General features: G+C 53.7%; 1 protein-coding gene across 3 annotated transcripts in view; it reads right to left on the bottom strand.

The window, feature by feature from the left end:
* The window catches only part of LOC108527771 (immunoglobulin lambda-like polypeptide 1), an 8207-nt gene extending 990 nt beyond the window's left edge, over nt 1-7217 (bottom strand). The window contains exons 1-4 of one of the 3 annotated variants that reach the window (XM_017869234.1): nt 6854-7198; nt 2102-2112; nt 1845-1872; nt 968-1047 (exon numbers count right to left, since the gene is read on the bottom strand). In XM_017869234.1, the coding sequence (XP_017724723.1) occupies nt 968-1047; nt 1845-1872; nt 2102-2112; nt 6854-7059 (325 nt within the window). In that variant the 5' untranslated portion in view covers nt 7060-7198. Of the gene's footprint in view, nt 1-967; nt 1081-1844; nt 1873-2101; nt 2113-6853 lie in introns of all 3 variants that reach the window. The other 2 variants (XM_017869233.1, XM_017869235.1) reach the window with 2 other exon arrangements.
* Nucleotides 7218-8384: the final 1167 nt, after the last annotated feature.

Raw genomic sequence — 8384 nt, 5'->3', positions numbered from 1 at the left:
CCCAGCCTGGCCCACTCAGCTCTCCTGGTGAAGCACGGACTCCACCCAGACACACCCTGGGGCTCTGCCGTCGCCCTGTCCCCACCAGCCCGACCACAGGACTCTTCACGTCGGCTGGGTTCTTGGGGCTGCTCCCCCAGACTTCAGGTCACCGCAGCCCCCATGCCCACCCCAGCAGCCTCTGATGCTCCTGGACTTCACCTGGTGGCCCTGGAGTTCTCTGCACCCCCGTTTCCTCCCCACTAGTCACCTCCTGAGTCTAAGGTGCCATTCCTCAAATGAAGGCAGGAGGCCGACCCATGAACAGAGAGACACTGGGCCCCAGAGGCGACAGGACTCCAGGGACAGACACATCTCTGCCCTAAGAGACCCTCTCCTTTCTGGTAACTGTCCTGGGAGGGCTGGGCCCTCGGGCCTCAACCAGTCTCACCCATCCCTCTGTGTCCCCATGTCCTCACGACCCAGTGCAGGCCACAGAGCTGCAGTCTAGACCCAGAACCCTCTCTGTGCCCTCCATTGGTCTCCCCTCAAGGTGACCCCTGTGTCCCCAGGCCCCTGTGTGGCCCTCCCATGCTGGATGGGCATGCAGTCCTCAGCCTAGACCCTGAGGTCCCGAGGACTGTCTCTAAGGCCACTGCAGGGCCCCTCATCAGAACTGGCCCCTGTCCCTCACTGAGACATCTCCCTGGGAGAGGGGAGGAGCCCTGACCCTGCTCAATCCCAGTACAGGCCCCAGGACCAGGCTGTGTCCCACTGTTGGAACCTGAAGGCGGCTGCTCCCACTGTGGGGGCCCTTCCTGCCATTACCCTGAGATGAACGCACTTCCTCCAGGCCCCATGGAGAAAGGTAGGGGTCAGTGCTTAAGGCTGGGAGGGCAGAGGGGAAGAAGCCCCAGAGAGAGAAAACAGATTTTCCAGAGATAGGACAGAGTGGGACAGGCTGGGAAAGGTTGTGAGAGCCACTTACCTAAAACGGTGAGCTGGGTCCCGCTGCCAAACACATGCCTCAGTGAATTATGCTTGGACTGAAACCCCCGGGGCCAGCACCTGGGGCCAGTCCAGGAGCCGTGCTGGAGGAACCTGCTGGGTGTGAGGGGCACAGGGCTGCAGTGTGTAGGCTGTGACCTAGGCACAGGGCATGGGGGTGGCCAGTATCCCAGTAGTGTCTCTGTGCCTGTCCCTTCTCTGAGGCAGGTGCCACCCACAGCCTTGGAGTCACCCCAGCCTGTGTCCCACTCTCTGAAGCTGTTGGTGCTGATGGCAACACTGACCCAGTGGGTCCCAGCAACTCCCTGAGTGACACATCCCCTCAGGCAGCTGTGCAGTGTGGCTCAGGAGTCCTGAGCTGGCTTGGACCTGTCCAACCTCACTTAGTTCCATTTTAAGGGCCTCTGAAGTCCGCCACAAGTGTCCCAGTCAAGCCAGGCTGACTTTCTCCCTGGACCAGGACACTGGGTCATTCTTGACTCAAAAGGAGAGTCCTCTGCTTTTATATCTATCCATGGAGATGCAGCTGAGTCTCACTTTGTTCATGAAGCCTTTTCTGACCTCTCAGATCACTCATTCCATCTGTCCATCCATCCGTCTGTCCATCTATCTATGCATCTGTCCATGTATTCATCTGTCTTTGCATCCATCTATCATCTGCCCATTCATCCACCCATCTACCTGTACGTCCGTCCATAGATCCATCCTGTCTACCAGGCACTGTGTTGTGTGCTGGGGACATGGTGTGGTCCCCCAGGCTCTCACCCCCATCTCTCCCAGGTCATGGCCAGCAAGGCCCTCCTCATGGTCATGTCCAAGGTCCTTCTGCTGTACCTGGTGTCTCTGCTGGATGTGACATGGGACTGGCCCTTCTTTCCAGTGGCTCTTTTCCCCTTGGGGTCTGAGACTCCCCTTTCCTCTTCTCCTGGCATCTGTTTCTCCATGTCCCATGCCTGGCTGCTGACTCCCCAGATCCCCACTCAGACCTCTTTCTTAGCCATCTTCACACTCTGTGACCCCGACTATTGCCCAGATGGTGAGGCTGGAGCCTATCCCAGCTTCAAATCCTCTCAGCTCCACCTCAATTGCCTACTGACCATGCCCAGTGGGCTACCCAACAGGACTCTCCAATTAATCACGTCCAGAGGAGATGACCACCTTCCCCCAGCACAGCTCATTTTCCATCTTCATCTCATCACAATGACCATGGGCTGTCTCAACCCCTCAGCCAAAAACCTGGAGTCCCTGGACTCAGTCACCTCACCTCCCACACCGAAATGGCTTTTGTGTACTTAGCTACTGCATCTAGACTTTCTTTTCTTTTTGAGATAGAGTCTTGCTGTGTTGCCCAGGCTGGAGTGCAGTGGTGTAATCTCAGCTCACTGCAACCTCCACCTCCTGAGTTCCTGGGTTCAAACGATTCTCATGCCTCAGCCTCCCAAGTAGCTGGGACTACAGGCATGCACCACCACACCCAGCTAACTTTTTTTTTTTTTTTTTTTTTTTTTGTTTTGAGACAGTCTTGCTCTGTCATCCAGGCTGGAGTGCAGTGGCACAATATCAGCTCACTACACGCTCTGCATCCCGGGTTCACGCCATTCTCCTGCCTCAGCCTCCCCAGCAGCTAGGACTACAGGTGCACTCTGCCATACTCGGCTAATTTTTTTTTTTTTTTTTTTTTGTATTTTTAGTAGAGACAGGGTTTCACCATATTAGCCAGGATGGTCTCGATCTCCTGACCTCATGAACCGCCCACCTCGGCCTCCCAAAATGCTGGGATTACAGGAGTGAGCCACTGTGCCTGACCACACCCAGCTAACTTTTCTGTTTTATAGAGATAGGGTTTCACCATGTTGGCCAGGTTGGTCTCGAACTCCTGATCTCAAGTGATCCATCCACTTTGGCCTCCCAAAGTACTGGAATTACAGGTGTGAGCCACCACACCTGCCCCTCAAAAATCTTTACTCTTTTAAAATTATGAGAATATAACATTTAAGATAATTAAGCAATAGAGAAGTGCATTTAAGAAGTGTAATATTGTGATCCGCCGGCCTCGGCCTCCCAAAGTGCTGGGATTACAGGCATGAGCCACCACACCTGGCTCCTTTCTTTTTTTTTTTTTTATAATTGCAGTAAAACATACATAGCATTAATATTTCCACTTCAACCATATTTAAACGTACAGCTCCGTGGCACTAAGTGCATTCACACTGTTGGGCAACCTTCACCACCATCCATCTCCAGAACTCTTCCATCTTCCCAAACAGAAACTCTAAACTCATTAACTATAGCCCCCCCCATTCTTCCCTCCCCCTCGCCCTGCTAACCTCAAATCTACTTTTTGTCCAAGTGAATTTGCCTATTCTAGGGACCTCATAAAAGTGAATTCAAATGACATTTGTCTTTTTGTGTCTGGTTTATTTCACTATGTATAATGTCTTCAAGTTTCATCCATGTTGTAGAAGACTTCCGAAATTAATTTAAAAATAATTAATATTTAAAACCTATTAAGACCTATTAAAAGTAATACAGGCCAGGCACAGTGACTCAAGTCTGTAATCCCAGCACTTTGGGAGGCCGAGGCAGGTGGATGGCCTGAGCCCAGGGGTTCCAGACCTGCCCAGGCAACATGGTGAAACCTCATCTCTACAAAAAATTATCCCAGTTTGGTAGTGCATGCTTGTAGTCCCAGCTACGTGGGACACTGAAGCAGGGATATTGCTTGAGCCCAGGAGTTGGAGGCCAGCCTGGCCAACATAGTGAGACCCCCATCTCTAAAAAATTAAATAAAACAAATAAATGTACAACTAAATATAAAAAGTGATACACAATCTATTTCTTAAAAACAATGAAGGCCGGGCGCGGTGGCTCAAGCCTGTAATCCCAGCACTTTGGGAGGCCGAGACAGGCGGATCATGAGGTCAGGAGATCGAGACCATCCTGGCTAATACGGTGAAACCCCGTCTCTACTAAAAAATACAAAAAACTAGCCGGGCGACGAGGCGGGCGCCTGTAGTCCCAGCTACTCGGGAGGCTGAGACAGGAGAATGGCATGAACCCGGGAGGCGGAGCTTGCAGTGAGCTGAGAGCCGGCCACTGCACTCCAGCCTGGGCGGCAGAGCAAGACTCCGTCTCAAAAAAAAAAAAACAATGAAAATATCTTTCAATAAGGTATGAATAGAAGAGATATTTACTTGATAGGAGATATTTACCAGAGTTCTACAGTAATAATCAGTTTTTTTCTTTTTTCTTTTTCTTTTCTTTTTTTTTTTTTTTGGGACAGGGTCTCCCTCTGTCACAGGCTGGAGTGCAGTGGTGGGATCTCAGCTTACTGCATCCTCAACCTCTCAGGCTTAAGCAATCCTCTCACCTCAGCCTCCTAAGTAGCTGGGACCACAGGCAAGTACCACCATGACTGGCTAGTTTTTATATATTTTGTAGAAATGGGGTCTTGCTGTGTTGTTCAGGCTGATCTCAAACTCCTGGGCTCAAACAATCCTGCCTCAGCCTCCCAAAGTTGTGGGATTACAGGCATGAGCCACTGCACCTGGCCCATAGTATTTCTATGAGATTTCTAAAGATTATAAAAACTCATATTCATATACCCCCAGCAAAATACCTTTTTTTTTTTTTTGAGAGGGAGTCTCATTCTGTCATCCAGGCTGGAGTGCAGGGGTGCAATCTCAGCTCACTGCAACCTCCACCTCCCGGATTCAAGCGATTCTCCTGCCTCAGCCTCCCGAGTAGCTGGGACTATAGGCTCGTGCCACCACGTCCAGCTAATTTTTGTATTTTTAGTAGAGACGGAGTTTTGCCATGCTGGCCAGGATTGTCTCGATCTCCTGACCTCGGGATCTGCCTGCCTTGGCGTCCCGAAGTGCTGGGATTACAGGCATGAGACACAGCATCCGGCCCATAGTATTTCTATATTTCTAAAGATTATAATATAAAAACTTATGTTAATATCCCCCCTAACATAATACCAATGTTATTATCTGTGTCTCCCTCCACCTGTCACCTGTCCCTTGTGGAGAACCCTCGGGCCTTCCCCATCCCAGTCTCTGTTCTGCGGGCATCACCCTGCCTGTAGCTGTCTCCTCACCCAGCCCCCGCTCCTTGTAGACTTGAATTGGGGTAAATCTAGATCCTCTAGGACCTCAGCCCCAGCACAGAGTCTGACCCTGATGGGGAATCCTTGCCCGGAAGTCCGTGCAGGACACTGAGACCTGGTCCCGGCCCGCCACCATGCTGATCCCGCCTCCATGGCCGGGCTCCTGGTGTGGGTCAGGTTGGCTGCCACTGCTGGAGCTCTCACCACAGCCACCCCAGCATCCTCTGGGTAGGTGGGAGATTGAAGGCCCTCACCAATCAGGGCCCCTCAGATTGCAAAAGGGGAAACTCAGGCCCAGTGCGGTGGCTCACGCCTGTAATCCCAGCACTTTGGGAGGCCGAGGCGGGCAGATCACCTGAGGTCGGGAGTTTGAGACCAGCCTGGCCAACATGGTGAAACCCCATCTCTACTAAAAAAATACGCACAATTAGCCGGGTGTGGTGGTGCGCACCTGTAATCCCAGCTACTCCAGAGGCTGAGGCAGGAGAATCTCTTGAACCTGGGAGGCAGAGTTTGCAGTGAGCTGAGATTGTGCCATTGCACTCCAGACTGGGCAACAAGAGTGAAACTCCATGAAACTTTGTTTGAAGAAGAAGATAAAAAGGGGGGAAACTCAGGCGCCAGAGGTGCACGTGTCAGCTCCATCAGCTTAGAGGATGGGACAGGGGAGAGCTAGAGGCCATCCAGTTTGGGCCTTAGAATCTGTGCCCATGAACTGAGTGACTTGGATGGGTCGCCTCACCTCTCTGGGCTCTATCCCCATCTGCACAAAGGGGATCACAGTGGGACCTGCCTATGGGGCCAGCGAGAGGGAGGTTCTGCCCCTGAAATGATGATCGCCTGTGGGTATAACGTGATCACCTGTGGGTACAACGTGATTGCCCGTGGGTACAACTTGATGGCCTGTGAGTATAGCGTGATCGCCTGTGGGTATAGCGTGATCGCCTGTGGGTATAACGTGGTCGCCTGTGGGTATAACATGCACCGGCGATGACCAGGCTGTTGTGTCCCCAATAGTCATAAATGGACCCAGATGCTTGGTGCTTTGTCTGGGGACCTCCCACCACACGCAGAGTGGTAGCAAGGGCTGAGGTCACACAGGGAGTTTTGGCCTCCCTAGACCCTCTCCTGGGCCTCTTCTTTGGAGGCACCTGCACCGTGGATAAGCTTGGGTCTCCTAGGGGGTGGTTTCAGGAGGCGATGCTGGCTGAGGTCTAGTGACCCAGGGACTCCAGGAAAGGCTCCTCACACGTCAGCTGGAGCTCCAGGGAGTGGCTCCTGCCCAGTGAGGGTGGGAGTGGACAGGCGACATAGGCCAGGGGAAAGGGGAAGGAGGTGAGAGGAGGAGGAGGGAGAAGAGGAGGAGGAGGAGGGGGAAGAGGGGGAGGCCTAGGCACCCTTCAGGGATAGTGGCCACCACCCCTGTGGACGTCCTGCCCCTGCCTCTAGTCCTGCCCTACCCCAAGTACTAGGGGGAGGTAAGGGAGACATTGGCCTTCGTGCCAAATGTAAGGGGTAGCAGAAATCTCAGGAATCAAGATAAATAATATTTTAATATGGTATTAAGCAATAAAAATTAATTTAAACAAATCCACGATGGACAAAATATTAACACTTCAGTTAAAGTCAGTGTGTCTCTGGCTCCCCTCCAGGGATTAACCTTCCTCCTCCCCACTCTGGCTTATCTCCCCTTGGTCATCCTTTCCCGCCTCTGCCGCCAGAACTCCACAGCCCCTGGAATCTCTCACCCCTTACCTGCCCCACCGGCTCCTCAGACTGGACCTGCTGCTTCCTCCAGGGGCTCCAGGGCCCAGGGCCCTGCTCTGTGGTGCAGCCGTTGGGCGCACCAGGCCATGGGTTACCAGCGCCAGACCCAGCAGCAGCAGGGGCCAGCGCTGCCTGAGGTTGGGGCCTGGCTCAACAGGGGCCTCACGGGCCCCCTGGCCTGTCTCTGGCCTCATCGGCCCTCAGGGTCGGAGGCCTGACTTGCAGCGTGGGCTCCCTGGAGAGTGGTGCCCCGGTCTCTCGCTGGCAGCAGCTCTCCCAGGGCACCCCAGTCCATGTGGCCCCATCCTCATCCTCTGGTCCCTGCCCCCAGCCAGGCCCCTTCCAGCGTCCATGGCTGTTACTCCTGGGGTTCTGTCCCAGAGGCACATCTGCCAACTGCCCTGCTGTGGTCAGGATCCAGGGCTCAACTGCCTCCCGCACCTGTCAGCTTGGCCTTGTCCCTGGGGCCCTGGGTGCTTTGCTCAGGGACCTCCCACCACAGACAGAGGGTCGGCAAGGGCTGAGGTCACACAGGGAGGTGGGCTGCACCATGGTCCCCCAAGACCCTCCCCTGGGGCTTTCCTTTGGAGGAATTTGCACCCTGGATGGGCTTGAGTCCCCCTTGGGGCTGGTACCAGGAGGTGATGCGCCTGACTTCCCTCCTTCCCCGAGGGCGCCCTGGGTCTGTGGAGCATCTCACTGGGGTCCAGAGAGCTGCCCAGCAGGAGTCCCCCAGGGCTTGAGCTCAGGGGGCTGGGCTGAGGCTCCTCCAACCAGCCCTAGAAGGAGGTGTGGTTAGAGAGGAGGAAACAGGTTTGGGGTTAACCAGAAGTCACTCAACGGTTCAAGTAGAGGAATCATGAGGTAAGAATGAAAATGCTGTTTAATGCACTATGTTCAGCACCTCACGGACCTCACATCACACAGACACACACAGACAGACACACCCCACCCCAGCTTCCTGAAGGTGTAATTGACAAAACTGTATATATTGACCACCTACAATGTGATGCTTTGCCACACTGTAAAATGATTAAATCAAGCTGACTTACACGTCCGTCTCCTCACATACTTACGCTTTTGTAGTGAGAACAGGGAAGATCTAATCTTAGCAATTTTCCAGTATACAATACATTTATTAACTGTAGTCTCCATGTTGTAAAATACATCTCCAGAGTTCATTCTTACAGATTTCACTCAGAGGCCAGTAGCTTCCTCCCAAGCGGTGAGTGCATCATGTCATGGCTTCTGACAGGTCCCTGGGTCCTCTCCCAGCCCGGCATCCCCGACCCTCTCCCAACATCTCGGGACCCTGTGCTTTGGTGGTGGGGGGAGCAGTGGCAGTAAGGAGGGACTGAGCACCTGTGCTGGGCGACCAGGGCCAGGCTCTTTTGCTGGTGCTGCCAGAGACGCCTCTGGTCACCCAGGAGTCTCAGGTTCCTCTCCTCCAGAGATGGGGCTGGAAATGCTGCCGGCTCTGCTCACTTTTCAGGGCCGGGCTGAGGTTGGTGTTGGGAGA

This window comes from Rhinopithecus bieti, unplaced genomic scaffold (assembly GCF_001698545.2).
Source record: "Rhinopithecus bieti isolate Rb0 unplaced genomic scaffold, ASM169854v2 scaffold_5144, whole genome shotgun sequence".
NCBI classification, from domain to species: domain Eukaryota; kingdom Metazoa; phylum Chordata; class Mammalia; order Primates; family Cercopithecidae; genus Rhinopithecus; species Rhinopithecus bieti.
The sequence above is the reverse complement of the archived record's forward strand: the minus strand, read 5'-3'. Positions and strand labels throughout refer to the sequence as shown.